General features: G+C 41.1%; 1 protein-coding gene across 1 annotated transcript in view; it reads left to right on the forward strand.

Annotated features, from left to right (window-relative positions):
* COL4A6 (collagen type IV alpha 6 chain) overlaps positions 1-26758 on the forward strand; it is a 333285-nt gene that overhangs the window by 273344 nt on the left and 33183 nt on the right. Inside the window, exons 9-22 of the mRNA XM_053579523.1 lie at positions 6852-6914; positions 7747-7782; positions 7957-7998; positions 8790-8882; positions 10479-10532; positions 17911-17970; positions 19016-19060; positions 19627-19680; positions 20515-20584; positions 21597-21704; positions 22627-22776; positions 23834-23938; positions 25682-25842; positions 26366-26545. Of these exons, the coding sequence (XP_053435498.1) occupies positions 6852-6914; positions 7747-7782; positions 7957-7998; positions 8790-8882; positions 10479-10532; positions 17911-17970; positions 19016-19060; positions 19627-19680; positions 20515-20584; positions 21597-21704; positions 22627-22776; positions 23834-23938; positions 25682-25842; positions 26366-26545 (1221 nt within the window). The remainder of the gene's footprint in view (positions 1-6851; positions 6915-7746; positions 7783-7956; positions 7999-8789; positions 8883-10478; positions 10533-17910; positions 17971-19015; positions 19061-19626; positions 19681-20514; positions 20585-21596; positions 21705-22626; positions 22777-23833; positions 23939-25681; positions 25843-26365; positions 26546-26758) is intronic.

Genomic DNA, 26758 nt, shown 5'->3' on the forward strand with positions numbered 1-26758 from the left:
TATTAACTACTGAGGGAGGGATGTTAAAATTTTAAACTATGACTGATATTTGTCTAATCCTCCTTGCAGTTCTGATATCTTTTGCTTCATGTATTTTGAGGTCTGCTGTTAGGTACACACATGTAAGATTACTGATGAATGACCTATTTTTTTTATTTATTTATTTTTTATTGTTGGGGATTCGTTGAGGGTACAATAAGCCAGGTTACACTGTTTGCAATTGTTAGGCAAAGTCCCTCTTGCAATCATGTCTTGCCCCCATAAAGTGTGACACACACCAAGGCCCCACCCCCTCCCTCTGTCCCTCCTTCTGCTTTTCCTAACCCCCCCATAACCTTAATTGTCATTAGTTGTCCTCATATCAAAATTGAATACATAGTATTCATGCTTCTCCATTCTTGTAATGCTTTACTAAGAATAATGTCTTCCACGTCCATCCAGGTTAATACAAAGGATGTAAAGTCTCCATTTTTTTTAATGGCTGAATAGTATTCCGTGGCATACATATACCACAGCTTGTTAATCTGTTCCTGGGTTGATGGGCATTTAGGCTGCTTCCACATTTTGGCGATTGTAAATTGAGCTGCAATAAACAGTCTAGTACAAGTGTCCTTATGATAAAAGGATTTTTTTCCTTCTGGGTAGATGCCCAGTAATGGGATTGCAGGATCAAATGGGAGGTCTAGCTTGAGTGCTTTGAGGTTTCTCCATACTTCCTTCTAGAAAGGTTGTACTAGTTTGCAGTCCCACCAGCAGTGTAAAAGTGTTCCCTTCTCTCCACATCCACGCCAGCATCTGCAGTTTTGAGATTTTGTGATGTGGGCCATTCTCACTGGGGTTAGATGATATCTCAGGGTTGTTTTGATTTGCATTTCTCTAATATATAGAGATGATGAACATTTTTTCATGTGTTTGTTAGCCATTCATCTTTCATCTTTAGAGAAGGTTCTATTCATGTCTTTTGCCCATTGATAATATGGGATTGTTGGCTTTTTTCATCTGGATTAATTTGAGTTCTCTATAAATCCTAGTTATCAAGCTTTTGTCTGATTGAAAATATGCAAATATCCTTTCCCATTGTGTAGGTTGTCTCTTTGCTTTGGTTATTGTCTCCTTAGCTGTACAGAAGTTTTTCAGTTTAATGAAGTCCCATTTGTTTATTTTTGTTGTTGTTGCAACTGCCATGGTAGTCTTCTTCATGAAGTCTTTCCCCAGGCCAATATCTTCCAGTGTTTTTCCTACACTTTCTTTGAGGATTTTTATTGTTTCATGCCTTAAATTTAAGTCCTTTATCCATCTTGAATCAATTTTTGTGAGTGGGGAAAGGTGTGGGTCCAGTTTCAGTCTTTTACATGTAGACATCCAGTTCTCCCAACACCGTTTATTGAATAGGGAGTCTTTCCCCCAAGGTATGTTCTTGTTTGGTTTATTGAAGATTAGGTGGTTATAAGATGTTAGTTTCATTTCTTGGTTTTCAATTCGATTCCAAGTGTCTATGTCTCTGTTTTTGTGCCAGTACCATGCTGTCTTGACCACTATGGCTTTGTAGTACAGACTAAAATCTGGTATGCTGATGCCCCCAGCTTTATTTTTATTACTAAGAACTGCCTTAGGTATATGAGGTTTTTTCTGGTTCCATACAAAACGCAGAATGATTTTTTCCAAATCTTGAAAGTACGATTTTGGTATTTTGATAGGAATGGCATTGAATAGGTAGATTGCTTTGGGAAGTATAGACATTTTAACCATGTTGATTCTTCCCATCCATGAGCCTGGTGTGTTCTTCCATTTGTTAATATCCTCTGCTATTTCCTTTCTGAGGATTTCATATTTTCTTTATAGAGGTCCTTCACCTCCTTTGTTAGGGATATTCCAAGGTATTTCATTTTCTTTGAAACTATGGTGAAGAGAGTTGTGTCCTTAATTAGCTTCTCATCTTGACTGTTATTGGCATATACAAAGGCTACTGACTTGTGGACATTGATTTTATATCCTGAAACATTACTGTATTTTTTGATGACTTCTAGGAGTCTTGTGGTTGAGTCTTTGGGGTTCTCTAAGTATAGGATCATGTCGTCAGTAAACAGGGAGAGTTTGACCTCCTCTGCTCCCATTTGGAGTCCCTTTATTTCCTTGTCTTGCCTAATTGTATTGGCTAGAACTTCCAGCACTATGTTGAATAGTAAAGGTGACAGAGGACAACCTTGTCTGGTTCCAGTTCTAAGAGGAAAAGCTTTCAGTTTTACTCCATTCAGTAAAATATTAGCTGTGGGTTTGTCATAGATAGCTTCAATCAGTTTTAGAAATGTGCCACCTATGCCTATACGCTTCTGTGTTCCAATTAGAAAAGGATGCTGGATTTTATCCACTGCTTTTTCTGCATCTATTGAGAGGATCATATGATCTTTATTTTTGCCTCTGTTAATAGGGGGGATAACGTTTATGGACTTGCGTATGTTAAACCAGCCTTGCATCCCTGGGATGAAACCTACTTGATCATGATGAATGACTTTTTTGATGATAAGCTGTAATCTATTGGCTAGGATTTTGTTGAGAATTTTTGCATCTATATTCATGAGTGAGATTGGTCTGAAATTCTCCTTTTTGGTTGGGTCTTTTCCTGGTTTTTGTATCAGGGTGATGTTTGCTTCATAGAATGTGTTGGGGAAGATTCCTTCTTCCTCAATTTTTTGGAATAATTTCTGCAGGACAGGAATAAGCTCTTCCTTGAAGGTTTGATAGAATTCTGGTGTGAAGCCATATGGACCAGGGCATTTTTTGGTTGGAAGATTTTTTATTGTTTCTTTAATCTCAGTGCTTGAAATTGGTCTTTTCAGGAGCTCTATTTCTTCCTGGCTAAGTCTAGGGAGAGTGTGTGATTCCAAATATTTATCCATTTCCTTCACATTGTCAAATTTCTGGGCTTAGAGTTTCTGGTAGTATTCAGAGATGATCTCTTGTATCTCTGTGGTATCAGTTGTTATTTCCCCTTTATCATTTCTGATTGAGGTTACTATGGATTTTACTTTTCTATTTCTCATTAGTCTGGCCAATGGTTTATCTATTTTATTTCTTTTTTAAAAAAAAAAAAAACAACTCCTTGTTTCATTAATTTTCTGAATGATTCTTTTGTTTTCAATTTCATTGATCTCTGATTTGATTTTGGATATTTCTTTTCTTCTACTGAGTTTAGGCTTAGATTGTTCTTCTTTTTCCAATTCCATAAGATCTCTTGTGAGATTGTTGATGTGCACTCTTTCTGTTTTTCGAATGTAGGCATCTGAAGTGATGAATTTTCCTCTCAAAACTGCTTTTGCAGTATCCCACATGTTTTGGTAGCTTGTGTCTTCATTGTTGTTATGCTCAAGGAAGTTAATGATTTCCTGTTTATTTCTTCCTGCACCCATCTGTTATTCAACAGAAGATTGTTTAATTTCCATGCCTGTGTGGGGTCGAGCGTTTTTGTTAGAGTTCCACCTTTAGTGCCTTATGGTCTTAGAAGATACAAGGTAAAATTTTAATTCTTTTGATTCTGTTGATATTTGTTTTGTGTCCCAGGATATGGTCAATTTTGGATAATGTTCCAGGGGTGATGAGAAGAATATATATTCTTTATCTTTGGGATGGAGTGTTCTATATGCATCTATCAAGCACAGTTGTTCTAGGGTCTCATTTAAATCTCTTATATCTTTGTTTAATTTCTGTTTAGGGGATCTGTCCAGCTCTGTAAGAGGAGCGTTAAAGTCCCCTGTGATTATGGTATTATCAGATATCATATTGCTCAGACTGAGTAAGGTCTGTTTCAAGAATCTGGGAGCATTTAAATTGGGTGCATAAATATTTAGAATTAAAACGTCTTCTTATTGTATCTTTCCCTTGACCAATATAAAGTGACCATCTTTGTCTTTTTTGACTTTAGTTGCTTTAAATCCACATGTATCTGAACATAAGGTTGCAACTCCTCTTTTCTACTGAATTCCATTTGCCTGAAAAATTATCTTCCAACCCTTGACTTGGAGTTTTAATTTGTCTTTTGAAGCCAGGTGTGTTTCTTGCAGACAGCAAATGGATGGCTTGTGTTTTTTAATCCAGCCAGCCAATCTATGTCTCTTCAGTGGGGAATTCAAGCCATTAACATTTATTGAGATAATTGATAAGTGTGGTAGTATTCTATTCGTCTTATTTTGTGAGAGTCCATTGCTGAGTTTTATCCTTTGCATCAGTGTGGAGGTTAGATTCTGTCCTTTAATTTCTGAGTTCTCACTTTGCTGCTGATCCATTGTGACGGTCAGTGTGCAGAACAGGTTGAAGTATTTCCTGTAGAGCTGGTCTTGTTGTGGCGAATTTCCTCAATGTTTGTATATCTGTAAATGATTTGATTTCTCCATCAATTTTAAAGCTTAGCTTCGCAGGGTACAGACTTCTGGGCTGGAAATTGTTCTGTTTAAGTAGATTAAAGGTAGATGACCATTGTCTTCTTGCTTGGAAAGTTTCATTAGAGAAGTCTGCGGTCACTCTGATGGATTTGCCCCTGTAGGTCAACTGGCACTTACTCCTGGCAGCTTGCAGAATCTTTTCTTTTGTCTTGACTTTGGACAGGTTCATCACAATGTGTCTTGGAGAAGCTCAGTTAGAGTTGAGGTGACCTGGGGTCCAATATCCCTCTGAAAGCAGTGTGTCAGAATCTTTGGTGATATTTGGGATATTTTCTTTTATAATATTCTCTAGTATGGCTTCCATTCCTCTGGGGCATTCTTCTTCCCCTTCTGAGATTCCTATAACTCGTATGTTGGAATGCTTCATAAAGTCCCATAATTCTGACAGGGAACGTTCTGCTTTCTCTCTCTCCTTTTCTGCCTCTTTTACTATCTGAGTTATCTCAAGAACTTTGTCTTCTACCTCTGAAATTCTTTCTTCTGCATGGTCTAACCTGTTGCTGATACTTTCCATTGCATCTTTAAGTTCCCTAATTGACTGTTTCAGTTCCTTCAGCCCTGCTATATCCTTTCTATATTCTTCATATTGTTCATCTCTTATTTGATTCTGTTTTTGGATTTCCTTTTGGTTATTTTCCACTTTATTAGCAGTTTCCTTCATTGTTTCCACCATTTCTTTCATTGTTTTCATCATGTGTATTCCAAATTCCCTTTCTGTCATTCCTAACATTTCTTTATAGGTGGAATCCTCTGCAGTAGCTACCTCAGGGTCCCTTGGCGGGGTTGTTCTGAACTGGTTCTTCATGTTGTCTGGAGTTTTCTGCTGATTCTTCCTCATGAGTGATTTCTTTTATCTGTTTCCTTACCCTAATTTTCCTTTCACTTCCTCTTGCTCTTTAAGTTTTTGTGCCTGTGGACTGCAATTCTGAGCTCCCAGCACTCCCCTCCCTCTCACTCTGAGGTCTGGAGGCCTGTCCCCCAGGAGTCCAGATTCTTGGGTGTTTTCTCAAGAGGTGTGGACAGGGCCTGGACTGCTGCTGGCCAGTGCTGATTCGAGTTACTGAATCGCAGTCCCTCTCTCAGGCGAGGTGTTGTGCTACTTTTCAGCCTTTGGAAAGCGGGAGCCCACTGGGCAGGGACAGGGTCATGGCTGAACGTGGAGCGCCGCGGGAGGCTGCCTGCGAGGGTGTGCAATCAGGGCCGAAGGCTGAATGACCTATTGTATCATTTTTAAATGCACTGTCTTTTTTTCTGGGCAATACTCTTTGTCTTAAAGTCTACTTTATATAATATTAATATAAATGTTTTGGCTTCTTTTTTAGTTTTTGTTTCTTTACAACAGTTTAATGGGAAAATTTTAAATACAGAGCAAAGTGGAATGAATTTTACATTGAACACCCATGGCATTCATATTTTACTATACAGTCAGTCATCCCTTCGTATCCATTGAGGATTGGTCCAGAAACTCCCCTGGATACCAAAATCTATAGACACACAGTATCTTATATAAAAAGGTATACTTTTGCATATAATCTACCTACATCCTTCCCATACCTTAAATCATTTCTAGATTATTTATAATACCTCATATAAGGTAAATGCAATGTAAATAGTTGTTATACTATATTGTTTAGGGACTAATAACCAAAATAAGTCTGTAAATGTTCAGTAGAGATGCAAGCATCCATTTTTTTTTAAATAATTTCAATCAGTGGTTGGTTAAATCCACAGATGTGTAGCTTGTGGATATGGAGGGAAAATTGTACTTGCTTTATCCCACTTGTGTTCATTCATTCATTCCTCTATCTGTTCATCAAGCCATCCTATTTTTAAGGCATTTCAACATAAATTGAAGGCAGTCGTGTGCTTAATCCTAAATACGATGCCATGGCATGCCTATCCTTAGTTAGAATACAATATTTGTTGAAGTGTTTTATATATAAAATTTACATACAGGGAAATATACAAATCTTAAGTGTGCATTTGCTAATTTTGACAAATCAATACGCATGTATAACCCTAATCTCTATTAAGGTATGGGATATAACCATCACCTTAGAAAGTTCCCTCCTACTCCTGCCCAGTCTATCCCTGTCCCCCACCCCACCCCTACCCCAAAGGCAACCACTGTTCTGATCTTTCTCCATAATAGTTCAGTTTTGCCTGTCCTAGAACTCTGCATAAAGGGAGTGATATAATGTATAGCCTTTGGGGTCTGGCTTCTTTCACTTACCACAATGCTTTTGGGATTCATCCTCAAAAGCAGAAATCAAACATGACTTGAATATTACCATTTTAATACAGTTTTTTTTTCCTTTCTTAAAATGTGTGTATATTTTTTGGCACCCTTTGTATATTCATTTTTCTTGGGAAACTGTCTTGCGTTTTGAACTTGGTAAAAACTTGCTACTCTAGGGCACACAAGGAGCACCTGGATCTCCCGGAGCTGAAGGACCCATGGGACCACCAGGATCACAAGTAAGACCAACTTAAGTCTAGTATGTGATAATAGTGTTCACACGACTGTTTTCTCGCCCATGCCATGGATTAAATGTAAGCCTATGTAATTTAGGCCTTCCTAGCAGAGAAAAGTAGTCTCTATTCTTGGGAAAACTGAAGTAAAGCATGCTCTTGCTAGTAGATATTGGTTGTCTTTATTTATCAGACTCTTTCTTACCATCCAATCTGTATCTCCAAAGCCTCATGGTTTAACTCAATCTAAACTAATGATAGTTACCTGACATTGCCACCTTCCACTTCCTTACCCATGACAGACATTGCTAATTAATCATACCACCACCACCATCACTCACCCTGAACACTGAGAAAGCTTCAAAATCCTTCTCAATACTGCACCTTGGACAGTTCTACCTACCTATCTTTCTGATACCAAACCCTATTTACCATCATTGGTGTAGGAAGCACATAGCCAATCATCTCTGTGGTTCTGGGAGAACCCTTTCCCCAGATTGTTCTCTCCAGTGCATGAAATCCCACCACTCATAACTTTGTCTTATCTTAGCTTTACCAAAGGTCATCATTTTAAAATCTCTGGTCTGTTGGGAGAAAATGACACATGACATCTTTACTACCTTAGCATGATGTGGTTACCAGGTCAATTTGGGAAATTTCAAAGGAGGTAAAAGGGAACCACGGGAGAGGCAGCTAGAACCTACTCTACCAAAGCCAGCCTACACTAAGTGGGGAGAGGGCCTTATGCCCAGTAACACTCAACATGACCATGTTCTTTTTGACTGATGCTAATAAGTATTAAAACTCTTTTTTTTTTTTGTTTTGTTTTTAAATCTAGGGTCCTCCAGGCCCTCCTGGTCTCCCTGGGCCTGATGTAAGTGTACTTGGGGTATTTTGTTTCCTTACCCCTCAGTACTCTGGTTTCCCCAGAGAGATCCTGGTTTGGTTAACCCTACTTTCTGGTAAAAAGACTGAATTCCAATTGAAGTTTTGTGAACTTGCTTAGTAATTGATTTTGTTTTTTCCTCCCTCTACCCCTGTGCCCCAGGGAAACATGGGGTTAGGTTTCCAAGGAGAAAAAGGAGTTAAGGTAAATAGATTTTGGAAAATCTGATCTTCATTCCCTATGCTCTGAAAAATGTCTGTGGTTACACACATGTGCCTGCTGGTGTAAGAGGATTTGGCTCTTCACCTTGGGAAATGAATACTTCCCAACCCACATAGATCCTCAGGTGGGATTCCTTGAGGGCTGCACATGCACATGCCACACATAGGCTTCTGTGGTTCTTTCTCCTTCAAAAGACTGTCATTTCTATGCATCCTACCTATGAACTGTGCTTGTCCTACAAACATACTCTCTTGAAAGATATTCTTTTTCTTCCTTCCATCTGGATATTTCTCTGGTATATAATGTGTTCCATTACCTTTCCTTTCCTTTTCTCTGCTTCCCTAATCCCTTCATCCTTCCTCCTCTCCCTCCTCTTCTTCCTCTCCCTTTCCTTCCTCTGTCTCTCTTCCTTAACCTCTCTTTCCCCATTTTCTTTTATTTCCTACTTCCCTTCATTTCCTACTGTAAAAATTGCATGGTGACTTGGGAGCCTCAAGCAAGTCTGAGAGCTCATCCTGACCCCCCTTCCTGCCTGTCTCTTATGGATTGCACTGCCTTCTGAAGGAGCAACTCTAGCCTCCAACATTCCAACACAGACTTCACTGCCTCTGCTTCTGCTCTTGGCACAGATTGGCCCACTTAAGAGTCTGATCATTGTTGACACGAGGTAGTCATTTGCCTCACTACCTAGAGTCATTTTAGTTCTCTTCTAAACACCCTTCCCTGGATGACCGTGGCATCCACTTTTCTCAACATTCCCTTTGATCTAACAGGGAGATGTTGGCCTTCCTGGCCCAGCTGGACCTCCACCATCTACTGGGGAGCTGGAATTCATGGGATTTCCTAAAGGGAAGAAAGGATCCAAGGTAGTGAACACTTAAGAATAGGAAAAACTGATGTCTTTTTCTACTGATACCATAATTCAACTGTAATAACCAGACAATGTTAGAAGAGTAGACGGTTCTGGGTAATGGATTTTTATTTAAAAGCAGAGGTAAAAGCCTTCTATGATTTGTCCTTTGTGAAAAGCTTTTTCTAAAAAGGCTGAGTCTGTTTTTTGTCATGTAGCTATGAGGTGTGCCCGGGTTTCTGAGTATTTCTTTAAGTGCTATTTTCTCTGTATCATTGTTGGAGATTCAATTTTTGATATGCTCAATAAAGCAAACAATGAATAGTTACTTTTCCTCCTAACTCCCAACCCTCTCAATACTTATGTTGTCCCCAAAGCACTGTGGTAGAACACAGGGTAAAATGGTTGCTTTTGAGCTATCTTTTTAATTTTTTATTTTATTTTTTTCATTTTTGAGACAGTCTCACTATGTTGCCCTTGGTATCACAGCTCACAGCAACCTCAAACTCCTGGGCTTAAGTGATTCTCTTGCCTCAGCCTCCCAAGTAGCTGGGACTACAGGTGCCCACCACAACTTCTGGTTCTTTTTTGGTTGTAGTTGTTGTTTGGCAGGCCCAGGCTGAGTTCGAACCCGCCAGCTCCAGTGTATGTGGCTAGCACCCTAGCCACTGAGCTATAGGCACCGAGCCATTGAGCTACTTTTTTAAATAAGTTATTTGCTCTCAAAACATGACCCTGAAAATAGGATATTCTGTTTGTCACCAAGTGGCAGTAAATAGATGCCCTAATTCACCTGATCTTAACTACCAAGACCCACTTCGTTGAGATATTTTATCTGTATTTTTATGCAGGTGAGTATATATAATGTACATGGTTGTATTTGAATGGACTTACGTTATTAAAGCCTACAGATATCTGTCAATAATTTGTTTTACCTTCTTTCCTGGAGTTCCTTTAAGTTTTGTGATTCTGATTCCATGGCCAAGGGTCCCAGGCAGGAGAATGTGTTCAGTCTTATTTCTCTAAATTTGTCTTTAAGGAAGCAACAGCTTTGGACCACTTCAGGTTTCTAGGAAGTAATCATTTATTTGAAAACATTCTAGGAGCATATGAGAGATTGCCTACCTCCCTAATCATTCCCAAACTTTAGAGAGCCCTTCCACGGCATGGATAGATAAATTAGCATATCAGGGGAAGACACATTAAAATGTTATGTGTCCCAATCTAAACTGTAATTGTTATCCTTTTCCCAAAACCATTGATTTCTTTGCTGCCTTTAATTTGCCATAGGAAATCACACTGAACAGCTTCTTCTACTAGAAAGAAAACAGATAATCATCCTTTCTATCTTCCAATTAGCCTGAGCTTTTCAAAATAATTTTTAGACAGTCATGGACCATGGTCCTCTCCCCATAGCAAAGAGCTCCGAGAACTAAGGCATCCTGATTACAACCACTAGTCTCAGAGCCTGGGGAATCTGCACTGCTTGGCAGTACCCTGATTGATACCTCATTGGTTCCCTACTCCTCAGTCCAAGTATTTTCAGGGAGCCATTCTTCTTTGTGTTTACTGCTTCCTGCTGCTACTCACTAACCTTTGGTTGATTTTCCAGGGGGAGCTAGGGCCTGCGGGGTTCCCAGGCATAAGTGGCCAGCCAGGCTTCCCGGTAAGTCTCTCTGTTTTGGTCAACATATATTCAAGGGTCTGATGGGAAAAAATCTGTAGCAATAGAAGGCTAACAGAAAGGCCTCTCTTCCTATAGTGTAGAGAATGTCACCAGCATCATTACAGAAGGCATTTAAGGAAATGTTTCTCTAAGCCATGGTGACATTAGTGTGGTTCTCTGTTAGGCTACATATCTTAGGGGTTATTAGCTCAAACTCTGCAGTGACGACAGACCTAGGCTTGACTTCTAGCTATGTCACCTTGAACCAGTTTCTTAACTTTTCTGAGCCTTGGTTCCTTGACCTTCAAAAAAGATATAATGTTGGGGTGGTTCTAAGGATTAAATGAGATAATATACATCATAAGGGCTTACTACATGCCTGGCACTTATCAATTGTTCAGTAAATAGTACTTAATCTTAGTAATCTTATCTCTACTTTTATATCTGCCCTTCTAGCTTAAATTCTTTCACTCAAGCTTGTGAGTGTCCCTGTGTACCAGGCATTCTGCTGGACTTGAAGGCTCCAACAGTATAAGTCAAAGTCCCTGTCCTTGAGATCACAATCTAATGGGAGAGTGAGGGAGGACACAGATAATAAAAAAATAGATGGATGCATCACTAACAAGTTCACGTCTTGGTGATATATACAAGATGAAAGAAGGGTAGAGTGTTGGAGTATGGATAGGAAACAGGGTGGGCTACTTGGGACAGTGCAGTCAAGAAGGGGGCCTGTCTGAGGAAACTGTATTTGAGCTGAGGCATGCACATTATGAGGGAGCAAGTTACAAGAAGTTCAGAAATAGTTTCAGGTTGAGGGAACCATAAATATGAACATCGTAAGCTTAAGAAAAGCTGAGTACTTTTGAAGAACAGTAAGAAGTCGAATCGGTGGAGCAGAGTGAGCAAGGCCAGAAAACAAGAGGAGAAGCAGGAGCCAGAGCATGGCCACTTTTATGGGTCAAATGTGGCTTTTATTTTAAACATAATAGGAAGCCATTGGAAGGCTCTGACTTGGATTTTTCAGATCCAAGAGGGAGAGAGGAAGAGAGGGGATCTGGGGAGTGTCAAACAGCAACAGTCCAGGCAAAAGATGGTGGTAGTAGTTTAGACTATGCTGATAGCAATGGAAATGGAGACAAATGGATGAGAGTAAAAATGTTCAACCTTTTAAAAAATAATCAGCAAAATATTTAACATTAGCAAACTGAATCCAGCAATATATTAAAAGGATTATGCATCATAACCAAATGAGACTTTTCCCAGTAATGCAAGGGTAGCTTAAAACCCCCAAATCTATTGGTATAATATACCACATAAAAGAACAAAAACCATATGATCACTCCCCATAGATGCAGAAAAATGTATTTGACAAAATCCAACACATTTTATGATATAAATGTTTAATAAACTAGGAATAGAAGGACACTACTCAACAGATTGAATGTCTGCTTCTGCATTGGATCTTGGAAGCTTCAAAAAACCTCACCTCCACATAACAAAGTGAAAAAAACTAGATAATAATGATGAGTTTCCTTGTGCATAGAAAACACTTGAGGTTGCAAGGAAACCAATTAACCTGTGTCACCAAAAAAAAAGGACAATCCCCCCAGAAAGTATGAAACAATATGCAACATTTTACATTCATCAGACTAAGGTAGAAGTCTATGACTCCTATATAAGGGGATACTGTAAGAGATATTAAAGGAAGCTCTTTAAACAGGAAAAGTATGGCACAGAATAGAAACCTGGATCTACACAAAGAAATGAAGAGTATGTTCAACATTTTAATTTTGGAACATTTCAAATACATACAAAAGCAGAGAGAATTATCCCCATGTACCCATCACCCAGATTCAGCAGTTGCAGCAACTCATAGCCAATCTGAAGTAAATAATACGTGTCTCATTTCATGGTAAATACCTCTGTATGTCTAAAAGATAGGGACTTTAAAAAACGTAGTGGCAATACAATCATCAGCAATTAATTATTAGTACTTAATATCAACCGACAATGCAGAATTCAAATTTATGATTGTCCTATAAATATGTATTTTTTTATAATTGCCTTTTTTTGGATGAGAATCCAAATAGGACCAATACATTACATTAGCTGATGTGTTTCTTAAATCACAAGATGTGTTTTGAAGAAGGAGCTGATCAGATGTTCATGGATTGGGAATAGGGATCAGGAAGGAAATGGATGAATCAAAGAGGGCTAGGCCTGTCACTCCTTGCTGGCACAATGGGAATAGATGACTCCAGTCCTTCTTTATGGTACTTTGAAACAGTTTGGGTCTCTCTGGGTGGCTGAAAAGCAGAGCCAGTAGATCCAGTGGCACATGATGCTTCAGAAACAAAGGGGCAGAGAGAGTCATTTTAATCAGCTCAGTATCTAATGAATCAGAAGGAAAAAGAACCCTGGTGTTGGAGATAGAACACCCACGTTTTAGACACAGCTCCAGCTCTGGGACTTTAGCAAATCACTGAACCTCTCTGTGTATCTGTAATATGACAATATCTACTCTTATTATTGATGTAAAATATTCATATATGTTTATGGCATACACATGATACTTTGCTAAATGCATAGAATGTGTAATGATCAAGTCCAGGTATTTTCTAGGATTCCTGGCACCTTGAGTATTTATCATTTCTGTGAGTTGGAAATATTTCAAGTCCTCTCCTCTAGTTATTTTGAAATATGTAATGCATTTTTGTTAACTATAGTTACCCCATTCTGCTATTCAACATTATACCTTTTTTTTTTTTTTTGCAGTTTTTGGCCGGGGCTGGGTTTGAACCTGCCACCTCTGGCATATGGGGCTGGCACTCTACTCTGTTAAGCCATGGGCGCCGCCCTCTTTTTTTGTTTGTTTGTTTTTTTGAGACAGAGTCTCACTATGTCACCCTCGGTAGAGTGCCATGGCATCACAGCTCACAGCAACCTCAGACTCTTTTGGGGCTTAAGTGATTCTGTTGCCTCAGCCTCCCAAGTAGCTGGGACTACAGGCGCCCACCACAACGCCTGGCTATTTTTTGGATGTAGTTGTCATTGTTGTTTGGCAGGCCCAGACTGGGTTCGAATCCCCCAGTTCCAGTGTATATGGCTGGCACCGTAGCCGCTGTGCTACAGGTGCTGAGCCTGACCAACCTCTTTTCATCCCCACCCATACATACACCCTTCCCATGAGATCAGCTTTCTTAGTTCTTGCATGTGAATGAGAATATGCACATATCTACTCTTTTGAGGCCCAACTGTGTACGTGAAGTTTCTTTACAAAGTGTAAAACTGTGCTGCCTAATGAGATAACTGTTAGCCACGTGTGTCTACTCAACCCTTGAAATGTGGCCGGTCCAAAATGAGATGTACTGCCCATGTAAAATACATACCAGATCTCAAAAAGTTAGTGTGAAAAAAATATCTCAAATAACTCAGTGACGATTTTTACTTCAATGTGGAAATAATAATATTTATTATATATTTGGTTAAATAAAATATACCATTAAAATGAATCTACTGTTCATGTTACTTTAATATTGCTACTAGAAAATTGACAGTAACATAGTAGCTCACGTTGTATTTCTATTGGACAGCATAAATAGAAAATACTTTTACAGTGGATTCAGACATAAGGTTTTCACCTTTCTTTGTTGAGTATTTCACAAAAATTTGTAGAATACCCTTATATACACATTATTTATTTTTTTCTTTGTGTATATCCTGTAGTGTTATAAGTTATAGCCACCTTGCATTATCCCTGTGAAGTAAGCAAGTTGGGTTGGGATCATCCCTCTTATATTGATGAGGAAACCATGGCCTGAAGAAGTGAAGAGGTTTGTCCAGAGTCACATAGCTAGTTAGTAGCAGAGCTGAGACTGAAATTCAACTTTCCTGAATTCAATTCAGGGCGTTTTCCTCATACCATACTGCCCCCTACAGTCCAGTTTGTTCTGATCACGCTAGTGGTGGTGGTTTCATCTCTTAAGTCTCCAAAAAGGATTTTATGTTCTCTGGTGTTACTGGGTTCACTAGCTCATGCCCTCTCCTTCTCCTTCCACATCCGAACTCACAGTCCAAACTCAAGAGTGTTTCCCCTGCTGCAATTTCAACCCGTTCCCTTTTGTCCTGTAAAAGAAAGAGAGACTGACTGAGGAGAGTGCAGGTGATAAATTGCAATACTGTTTGTTTCAAGCTCAGCGCTTCCAGTGTTTCACAGTGTGGGCTGAAAAATAGAAACCCCAGCTGACTGTAAAAACATCAAAGCTGGAAAATATCTCCTTTACATAAAATAGCATATTTTCACAGGGTGGGAATCAATAAAAGAGAGTTCTCAGCCCTCTTTGGCACGGATTCCATGTGTGACCCTCACCAAATCATATTAACTCCTTCTGTCCTAATATCTCTACTCAAAAGGAAGACTCCTAGGTACCTTATATGAATGTTTTCTGATGTAAAGGTTGTGAAGAGACAGGCAGGAAGACACTCCGGGCTTTTCAGAGGAAACAACTTTCTCAAATCCAAAGCCCTCAAATTGGCTTTCAGTTATCCATGCTAACTCCAAAAAAAAAAAAACAGCGTTGAGGAAGGACATCTCTAGCAGCGGCTCTCAACCTGTAGGGTCGCGGCCCCTTTGGGGCACTCCTGCTTATCAGATATTTACATTACGATTCATAACAGTAGCAAAATTACAGTTATGAAGTAACAGTGAAAGTAATTTTAGGGCAGCGCCTGTGGCTCAAAGGGGTAGGGCACCAGCCCCATATACCAGAGGTGGCAGGTTCAAACTCAGCCCCGGCCAAAAACTACAAAAAAAAAAAAAAAAGAAAGTAATTTTATGTTTGGGGGTCACCACAACATGAGGAACTATATTAAAGGGTCGCAGCATTAAGAAGGTTGAGAACCACTGCTAGGGAATCGAAAATGTTCCTTTTAGCCATTTTTTTCCTTCCCACCTCAGGCCAAATCTGTGCTGGAGACAAAGTGGCCAACCTGAAGGATTTACACTTCACCTTTCTCCTGCCCCTTTTTGCAGTATTCAAATGCCCCTGATTTTCTGGCTCAGTCTTGGCTTCACACTTTTTGTCCCATTGTCCCTAGCATCACAGTCACATGGTTATAGGCCACATTTCCTCCCGTGGAGCTTTTCAGAGAGACTCGTATGCCCATGTGCCTTCTGTCCAAGGGACTAGCAAACACAGGGGAAGACAAAACGGGAGAGATGAGGGGAGGGAAAAGAGAAGAAACTGGCAAATCTTGAGGAAATTATTATGTGAATCTGAGGTAACTACAGGGTAGGTGAGGTTTCTGCACCTCCTCAGAACCAAAAAGTACCAGGAGCCCAGCGCCTGGGAAAATAGGCCTGGAAACAGCTAAGCTAGTGCTCCAGTGAGGCTTTCTGGGCCATGGGTGAGTAGGAGGTGTGGCAACAGCGGTTGCAGGATGACTTATGATAAGGGCCAACTGTGACAGGGCTGGGTCCCAGGACATCTCGCTAGAACAGCTTGTTCCTTAGGGTCCCTGCACTGGGAGACAATTTGAGCCTACAGCACTGTTACTGTCTTGCCAACTCACTTATCTTTTATTGGCTCTACTGCATACACACAAATTTCTTTCTTTCATTGTTTTTTATATTTTTTACATTTTTACATATTTATTTTTGTTTCCACTATAGCAAAGCTCTCAGATCTCTCTCTCTCTCTCTCTCTCTCAGAAGTAAGAATCCAGAGGCTCTTTGTGCTTTCTGAAGGAATACAAGGCCCACTTGTATTTGTAACTGTGGGCAAGAAGGGTGGGGGTCATGAAACAGTTCCTGGACATTCTTTCCTTCACCATTTGCAACAGTTTTGTTTTCTGGGTCATTATCCCATTCAATTCTACCAGTATTTACTGGACTACTTTGTATGTGTTCCAGCTGCTATCTTTTGGAGGGACAAAAGGGAGTATGATGTAGACCTTTTGCTTACAAAACTTTTCATGCACAACCAGTCTTGGTGCTTTAAGAGTTTGGGGCAGCATGGGCTACAGCAGCTTTCATGGGCAGGTCAGGGAAGGCTACAGGAAGTGTTCCACTTCAGAGGTCAATAGACACGTTCCACCAGGTGGCAGCATGCCTTGGTTTCCAATAAGAGAGACAGAAAAACTAAGATTTCAAGCAAGTTTGCATTCAGTTTGACGCACAGACCTTTCAAATTAGAAATTCCATTCAGCATGAGGGCTGAGGTATTTGACACACAATTATAGATGTAGAAAAGAGAAAAGGCAAGTAGGGACCAACGCGTACTTTGAATTGGACCCATTACGAGCACACACCCTTAACCCTAGTTAAAAAAAAAAAAAAAACTGGGATACTGACTATGTACGTAAGAGGAAGAAAAAGCTACACATGGGATTGCAGCAGTGCCCTCACACCAGCTGATCCAGGTCACATCAAGGGGACAAGAGGAGATTTAGTATCTTTTACAGGCTTACATTTGAGAAAGCTTCACTGCCTTCTTTACTCTCCTAATAGGTTAAAATGTTATTTTTTGCCAAAATCTGTGCACCAAAAAGTACAGTTTTGAATAGCAATGAAAAAATGACCTCAATTATGTTTTCTGTGAAAGGCTTTATCTACTTTTATAATGAACTTTTCTGTATCTTGGCAACTCATATGTTTGCCTTAGACCCAGAGGGAAAGAATCTCTCTCTCATTCTCCTTCTCGGATACTCTGCTTCTCCCTAGAAAATCCCCAAGTCATGCTCATGGTTGCAAACCCTCACCTCTTATGAGCAGAGCAAGAAAAATTAAAGACTATTTCACAGTCCCCTTTGGAGTACTCGTATGGCCAGGCAAGAGCCCTACAGCCCCCATAACAGGAACTGCAGGGTTCTACACCATGCCTAGAGAGACATACTCCTTCCCACTGAAAAGGATGTCGTGGTCATTGTGTCTCCAAAGGGAAAAAATCCCATCTCCCTAGTATCAGCCTCCATGGATTTGCACAATCCTCCTTTTGTGGAACAAAGAATTAAGTTCCTAGATGATGAAAGGCAACCTCTTAGGGAAAGGGCTCTGGAATGGTAGTCAGAACACTTGGCATTACCATTGACTTTTAAGCTTTTGGATGTTAGTTTCCCCATCTGTAAAATCAACAAGGTTATATATTTAATTATTCCTGTACTGACAGCCTGTCATGTTATAAATGCATGTAACAGTTTTGGGGGGCATTACTTCTAAAACCAAAGGGGAGCCCTGCATGAATGATGACAAGAGACTCAGCACAGTGAGCCTCTCAAATGGGAAAGTGAAACTGATTTGAAATTACCTCCTTGCTTTGGATGGAGCCAGGAAACTTATGAGAAAATGAATGTTATAACTTGTGTTTTCTTTTTTTTTTAGGGATTTGGAACTACTGGAGAAAAAGGAGAAAAAGGAATTCCTGGTTTGCCAGGACCTCGGGTACGAACCTGGAATGTTGCTTGCCTGGGTCTGTCCTATCACCTGGTCCATTTTCTTTCTTATTTGCTTCTTTATTTTATGTAACATGATGGCCACCTAGGCTTCTCTTGTTTCTCTTCCTCAACCCTCTGACATGTTCCTAAGACTTCCTTCTCTCTATTTAGCCCTGTTCCCTTGGCAGAGTGGCTCCCTTCAATAAGGGATGGTGTACCCTCTACTCTAAATGTCTACTTAGCCTAATTACTCTCCTAACCTTCATGTATAATTATCTTCTAGGGTAAAGAATGATGTGATTGTTGGCTTACTTTCATTCCCTTCTATTATAAGTGAATGTGGGCAGGGGGATGGCACAGGAATGGAAGAAGGAGTGCCAAATGCAATCTTTACAGGATAGAAACAAGCCTAGGAAGTTCATAGTGATGTTTGCAGTCAGTGGTTTCCAATATTAATCTCACTTTAAACAAATAAATAACTATTAGCCTCTCTTATTCCTACCTTCAGGCATGTACATCTTGAGCTAGAAGCAGTTGGCCAACCTTAGTCTTGAAAAAGTAACATGTTAGAGAATTTTATTTTTTGCTTTGCCATGCAGTTTGTTAAGAGTCCTTTGAGTATTTAACAATGTTCATCCATTACCCTGCCTCTTTCTCTACTTTTCTTTCTCCCTTGTCTTGAAAACACATAATCACTAACAAATAATGCATGTGAAGTGGAAGACAAGAGGCCCCCCCATGATCTATTTAAAAATCTCCTGACTTGGAACTAATGCAGACTAAATATAATACCACCTTCTACCCTTCTACCAAATTCCACCTACTATTTAAAATGTTTCCATTTATTTAGCTCTTTAAAAATGCTCCATGTGGCTCTTCAGCCTGATGGATTATTGCTTAGAAAGAAGCCAGGTCTAGGAACATTCTCTTACTTGATTTTAGGAGCTGTTAAATCCTGAACTCCGTTGGAAAGCTTTGTTTTGTAAGTCTACTGGCTGTTTCTAGTGCAGGCTATTAATCTTTCTAAGGTGTGGTGGCTATTCTCTTTACAGGGCCCTATGGGTTCAGAAGGAGTCCATGGTCCTCCAGGAACACAGGTATTTTGATTAATATCATTAAAACTTTGATGTATAAAATCCTAATCAAAAGTCCTCCTTGCTTTATTAACATGAGCAAAAGAAGACATCACTTATTATAGAAATCATTCCTCCCCCCTTTTATTGGTATAATCGCCACCCTCTTCTTTTGTTTTCACCCAAGAAGATGGGTATCCAGGCATCATATTTGGTGCCTTGCCATGCCATGCTGTGGTCATCCATCTTTGGCATATTATTAGGAACTGGGAAGGCCCAACCTGCTTATATCTACCTCTACCCTTAAGATGAATACTCCTAATACAGGGAGGACATAAAGTTTGTGTGTGATTTAAAATAGTTTAACATAGTAAATTGCACACAGACTTTATGGACATGCTGTATGTAAGTTGGCTACCTACTGCCATGTTGCCTTCTGGAAGACTTTACAGCTTCCAGAGTCAGATACAAGCCATACAGACCCTGGATGCTAGCTGAGATCCCTGTGCCATTTTATCAGGCTTAATCCAAAGACCAGCCCTTCTTAAGCTCCTATACTTTCAACTTAGTGGTAACTGTTTCTGTTACAGGGCAAGAAGGGGTCCCCAGGTTTCCCTGGGCTTAATGCACTCCCAGGAATTAAGGTAATGTTGTTGGGAAGTGAAAATCTAGGGTTGGGAAGGTAGAAAGGTGAACAAGTACCATAAATACCTACATATGAGAGGAAGTACTTTTAATAATTTGACATTTTAGATATCACTTTTTCTCAAGAAATGCATACAACCTATATTCAACACAAAAAGCTTGGGATAAGCCTTTCTTAGATGCTGCTTGATCAGTGATAAACTAGGAGTCAGGGGCTAGTGGGAGTAAGTCCAACCCTAAGAGGAGGAATATTTTGACATTGTTTGGAATTGCCAGTCAGGTTTTATTACCATTTTTAAGTTCTCTAGAGACAATGCATACCCTTTTGCCTGAAACTGGGGCATGCAGCTCCCACCACCCAGTCTACATATGTCATTATATCTGATTCTGGTACCTGATCCCTCTTTTGGAAGTTTTGGGACTCCTTTGACTTCCTCTGTGTGACATTATCCATTAACAAGGGTAGTGACAGTAGCAGAGTCCCAGGCCTTCTGAGGGTGGGAAAAAAGCTGAAACTGTGCTCCCTCCTTAGCATGTGTTAGAGACAGCCACGTTGTCTCTGTCTATGATATATTTCCCAGGCCCAGAAGCAGATTGTCCTTGAGTGGGGCCCTTGTCCTTGTCAGGTTTGCAACTGTCAGGCCTATGTTCTGCCTTGTGTTTCCATCATCTTAAAATTTATGGGACTTTAAAATTAACCTGTGGACTAGTTAACCCTGAAAATCAGGAGTTATAGAACAAGGAACCTTTCATTTTCCTAAAGATAGGTCTGGAAGGATCTTGGGTGATAAAGTCATGGTAATACTTGTGTTTAATGTGTTTAATCTTTGCAGGGTGAAAAGGGCAGCATTGGCCTGCCAGGCCCAGATGTTTTCATTGATACAGATGGTGCCGTGATTCCAGGTGCAACTTCTCTATAATTTGAGTGGAGGAAAAAAAGACACAGGGTTAAATACTATATCCCCTGAAATTGTTAAAAAGATGCTTTGTTAGACTCTGGATTGCTGCTAAACCCAGTAGTCCCAAGGGCTTCATGTGGGTCCTGAGCTTGGGAATAAAGCTAACTCCAATCTCTGTGGCACAGAAGCCAATCCCGGCACCCCATTTTTGTGTTGGGTACACCAAGACTAGGATTTGGGTCTTCCTGGGCCTGAATTTAGTAACAATAGTTCTTCTGGGATGCTTAGGGAAGAATTGACATTCTCCCTGGCTGGACTGACTTTGGCTCGATACTGTGGAACACTCAGAGTCTCATATAGATGATCCTGTGCATGCTTGAGCTCGACAATTTCATAGGAACTGGAAAATTTTCTTTGGTTGGCAGGGCAAGTGGTTGAGAGCCATCAACAGTATGATGCTTAGAAAACTTGTTTTTTCCTCTCCTTGTCCTAGTTATTTGTCTATACCCAACTTTTCCTTTTGCCTTCTCCAAAGATTCAGATACCTATTATTTCCAACTACTTCTTGCTTGACCAAAGACTTCTTCTAATATCTCTTCCACATGGGTCTCCTGACCTATCCTTCTTCTCTCATTCTCTGAGGCCCATACCCTTTCAGGTATTAATAGTTAACAGTGGCTTCCTGTGTCCCACTCCCAGGAAACCTAAGTCTATACATATAATGTAAATAGTAACATATTAACCCAAATGGTAGACATTTGAGAAACTACAGCACATTGGTAGTAGTAGAACCTTCCTAGTACTTAGCAGAACTTATCATGGAAGGCATACTCTAGCCAGACCAATTCTTAATGCTAGTGGAGCCTCAACTCCAGTGGGCCCATTGTCACGTGAGGCCATTCTTACCTGGGAAGTAAGGCACATCTAACCCCAGGGCAGCTCTCTGCATTTTTAGCGGGGCATTTGTGGGCCTCCTCTGTGTTTGCTTACTGCTTTTCTTGTCATTACAATGGCAGGTTATCCTGGAGATCGTGGTGTACCAGGCCTCCCAGGTCTGAGAGGAAACGAAGGCATTAAGGGTGTGCGTGGCCTCCCTGGTATGCCTGGCTTGCCATCATTACCAGGTGAAAATAAAATAACCCATCCCCTGCACAGATCATCCCTCTATACACTGTGGTTTCCAGCATCCCTGTCTGTACCTCTGGGTTTAGGCACACACTTAGCCAAAGTCAAAGGAGAGATAGGCCATAGTCAGTAGATTTCCTACTGCTAGCTAGCAGGAGGGGTAGGGCCTGGGTGAGGTGCTTTACTTTGGCTTAAATCATGTGCCATAACTGGATAGGCAATCACTGACTGTCACTGAGGTTTACAGCAACCAGAGGGGTCCTGTGTTGAGCTGCTAGAGCCATGTCACTCTTCTGTGGATGTGCCAGCCCAGCTGATGCTTGCCAAGAGGGAGAGGTTTGTGCCTGTACCCTCACTCTCATCTTAACTCAGCACTAAATGGTCCCAGGATCCTATGGATGACACCTTTGAACCATTCAACACAGGGGCATACTCATAAGTCATTCTGTAGTGGCAGGCAGAAAAAGGGCATGCCAGAGTTTGGAAAGCAGTGATGTCCTAGATATAAAGCCCAAGACATTACTTTTAAGGTCACCAGTTTCTAAATCCCTTGGATATTGGCTAGAATTCTATAAGGATGATTACACTTTTAAAGCAGCCACTAGGAAAAGGTCTAGCCGGCCCCAGCACCAAGGCAGAAAACCTTGAGAACTGGGAGGCTGGAGACCCAGGGTTTCCTCTCAAATTTGCTACCAAGAAACTGTGGGCCGCCCCTAACTGTTTCCTGTCTTCTTTGGGCCTCAGTGTCCCTAGAGGTTAGGCTGATTGATCCCTAGGGACCCTTCTAATTCTGGTACAAGAAAAATGCAAATGCTTTTCCACATTCTTCACTTGGGTTGTTTCCAATATACGACCCTGACTGGAATACCCCAAATGTCAGGGTGATGTGATGAGCATTTGTGTGGGGGCTTATCCTTTCAGGTGTCCCAGGTGCCTTAGGGCCCCAAGGACTTCCGGGCCTGAAGGGGGACCGAGGAAACCCAGGCCGCAAGACAATTGGGCCAGATGGCCTCCCTGGCAGAGATAGTTGGCCCGGCCCACCAGGTCCACCAGGCCCACCAGGCCTACCTGGTAAGTTGTTCATTTCTCTCTTCAGTCTGGAGACTCAGGTGTTACCCAGACTGCAGAACAGTCATGATTTTTGAGGGAACATCTCACAGGTGAAACAGCTAAACCAGGACACATGATAACTGCAAAGAGGTAGCAGTGAAGGCCCCATGCTCACCGAGTCAGAGCCGTCTCTAAGCAGTTATCAGCTGCAGCAGAATTTTCTCCCTCAAGGAATAAGCTACCCTGTTTCCCCGAAAATAAGATATCCTCCGAAAATAAGACCTACTTACAGGAAAGATAAGACGTCCCCTGAAAATAAGACCTTGCGCATCTTTGGGAGCACACCTTAAAATAAGACACTTATTTTCGGGGAAACAGGGTAGTAAGGCCTTCTTAGTGATCAAACGCTACATAAAGCCTAACTTTTGTACCCATTCCCATTCCATCTTTCACTGTTCTCAGCCCCTAGGCCTCTATTTTTGCAGCTCCTAAAGAAGCAGCATTGGCTCTTTTAAACTTCTTCTGGTCCATAGGGGTCCAATGGGGCGAGCTGAAAGCCTAAGGAGGAAAAGTAAAGCCAAGCCTAGATCCTCATGAGAGCTGCTAAAAGCCTACATGTCCTTGGGGCTTCTCCTCCTTAAATCTTCTACCTCAGTATGGGATTCAAGATTCTGAGAGAAAGGCTAGAAATATTGTGCAGCACATTTCTTTGTTGTGTAAATCCCATGACCACTGCAGCTTGTAGCAGTTTCCTCTTTAGTCCCAAGGGAGCTTTCTGGGACTGCTGAGTTACTGAAGCTACTTTATTCATTTGTATATCCCCAGTGTCTAGTACAGTGCCTGGGACATGGTAGACTTTCTATAAGTAGTACTAGTGTGAATTGAACCAACAGAAGACCCTGCTGGCTCCTTGCTGCAGACTTGGGGTCTCTATGTTGAATTTTATTTGTTTGCTTCCTCCCTGAGTGTTGTTGAGCCTCAAGGACTCAAGCTTTGGTGATTGAGGTGCTGTGGTGAGTCTGATGAGTCATCAGGCTTATATAAGCTGCTGGTCTCTTACGTTTCCTTTTTCCTGCAGGTCCAGCATTTGACCATGAAATCCTGCACAGCAAAGAGCCAGGGATCCCTGGTCTCCGAGGCGAACAAGGGCCAAAAGGAAACCCAGGCCTTAAAGGAGTAAAAGGTGATTTTGTTCCCTTAAGTTTCTTGATCCCCCACACTCCCTAGAGAAGGCCTTATGGAGAATGAATAAAACAACAGCCTTAGGAACCTGAACAGAAGCAATTGTATATTTTGATTGGAGCTTTGATTGTAAGATTATTGGAAGTGCTATATGTGGGCCTCTAAGACTGAGGCTGACACGAGACAAGGTTGCTTTCAGGCTATTTTTCCCATATCCTTCCACCTGCAGAAGCTATTGGCAGCAACCTAGAGTGTTAGCCAGCACATACTGCAACCCCTCCTAGTTTGCAAGTCCAGGGATTGGAAGCCACTTACTACCCTCAACCTAGAGGAAAGGGCTCTGAACAAGTCAAGACTTGAGACTCTGAAAAAGGTGACTGGCTCCAGGAAAACAACTCCCGTTCCCACTGAGATTGGAGAACTGATTAATGACCCCAGCCTTCAGCTGTACTAATTCTCTCCTTCTTCTCACTGTGTTTGGGTAATTTCCCCATTCCTTACATGGAGGGGAAGATACTCAAATAAGTCAATTCATTATGGTCACAAACTAGGCCAGGGTCTAGAAAGAAGCATAACTACTGACTGAAAAGCAATTTGGGAGATGCCCTAGGGGTTTCAGGTATCTGAGATTTTTCCTCTTCTCTCAAGGAATTAAAAGCTTTCCTCAGCCTCAGAGTTCTAACTTCTTATTCCTCTCCTTTCTCATTGCCCTGTCATAAAATGTTACTAAGTGTAGGATCTAGTTAAGAAATTTATGAAAGCTTGATCTCTGCTATTCAGATCCAAAGAAGACCATTCGAGGGGGGAATGGTGTTAAACTACAAGTTTGGGCCTGGGATGTTAATTTTGGCCCTTCCCTGACTCATTATAGACTTGGTGTATTTCTCGATACCATTCTCACTCCTACAAAAAGAGACAGCTCTGATGCTTCCCCTTCTGTATTTTCAGGAAGCCAAAATGTTTCCTCTAAGTCTGGAATAGGGATAGTGATTCTCAAGCTTCATTGTACATGAGCATCATCTAGGGAAGACTGTTAAAAATTAGACTGTTAGGTCTAGTCTCCTGAGATTGATTGATTAGGACTGGGATGGGGCCCAGAAAGTTGTCTTATAAATAAGTGTTACAGGTGACTCATGCAGAAGGTCCATGGATCACAACTTAGAAATACTAATCTGAAGAACAGAGTGTTCTCTTAGAATTTCAGGGATTATCAATTTCCTAGAAATAGGAGGAGACCCTTCAGGATCTTAGGGGAACTCAGAATCTCCTATATTGGCACCAACTCTCATTTTCCAGACCATAACAATAGAAGGTATAGGTGGTTGGGCCATAGTGCTAGTCAACACCTTGATAACTCCTAAAGGTGCTTTGATGCATCCCTATTATCATTTTATTTTATGTTTGCCTCATGTGTAAAAATATCAGGGGAGAAGATGTTTTGGGAAAGAGAACTTCTGAGTGACTTAGATTCCAGGCTTTCGGTTGGTTAGTATAGGTCGGCGGTTCTCAACCCTGGCTGCACAGTAGGCTCACTGATAGCTGGGCCTAATTTCAGACTAATAAAATCTGAATCACTAGCATAGACACACTCTGATGAAGAATGAACAAAGTTCATTTGAGTCTGTTCTCTGTAGACCTTCTGATTCCCTCCATGGAATTGTTCAAGTCACAAATAATCACTATCAGTTCTTCCTTCTTCTTAAAAAAAGGGCCCACTTTGTTCTATGTTGTCTTTTTTCCCCAGGGGACTCAGGTCTTTGTGCTTGTGATGGTGGAGTCCCCAACTCCGGACCACCAGGGGAACGAGGCCTACCTGGGCCACAAGGTCTCCTAGGCCTTCCAGGTCTTAAAGGAACCAGAGGAGATCCAGGCTCCTTGGGCACACAGGGCCCAGCAGGGCCTCCAGTAAGTTTTGCCAAAATTTGGCCCTTAGGGAGTAATAGGGGCTTTCAGGTGTCCCTCACTCCCCCATCACATTCCTAAAGGACATAAAAAAGTGGGGATAAAGTAAAGCTTTGGAGGTTTGATTTACAACATGAAGAAGTCTGACTAAAGTCCCTTTCTGCTTTAAGCTGTCTACCTTCCCTCTTCCCTCCCTTCCTTCTTTCCACAAGATTGTTCACATTTGCCTAACACTGTTCTGGGCCCTGAAGATAAAGTAGGAATTAAGATGATATTCCCTTCCTCAAAGATTTCAAAATTTATAAAGAATACAGAAAATGGGTCAAATCACAAGTTGGTAAGAGAAATAAGATAAAATTAATAAAGGCTACAAATGGGCAGTTACTACCTCAGATGACAACATAATCAAGTGCCCAGAATGATGTCAGAATGTATCCAAGAGACTGGCTTTAGGTCACAAATATGCTAGGTGCCAGAAATCTGTGAAGTGTGCCTCTCTTGATTATGCCCTCTGTCTCTCTGCCAGGGTTTATTGGGGCCTCCAGGTCTTATAGGCCTCAAAGGAGAGAAGGGGGAACCAACTATCAGCACAAGATCAGGGATGCCAGGGGACCGGGGTGAGCATGGCTCCCAAGGGTTCCCTGGTAGCACAGGATCTCCAGGCAAGGATGGAGTACCAGGTCTACCAGGTCTGCCCGGCCTTCTGGTAAGTTGATCATTACTGAGTGATTAGCTCTATAAATCCTCACACCTGACTTTAAGATGGAGGGTATCTCATGATCATGAGATAGGGACGAACAGAGAGAGTCCAGTGTGTCTCACTCTGCCTCTGCCACTGATGTTTTTCACTCCATGGGTTTTTTTCCTGTAAAATGACAATTTTTTTCTCAGAATAAGTCATCATCTCATTTGATAAATC

This window comes from Nycticebus coucang, chromosome X (genome assembly GCF_027406575.1).
Source record: "Nycticebus coucang isolate mNycCou1 chromosome X, mNycCou1.pri, whole genome shotgun sequence".
NCBI lineage: Eukaryota > Metazoa > Chordata > Mammalia > Primates > Lorisidae > Nycticebus > Nycticebus coucang.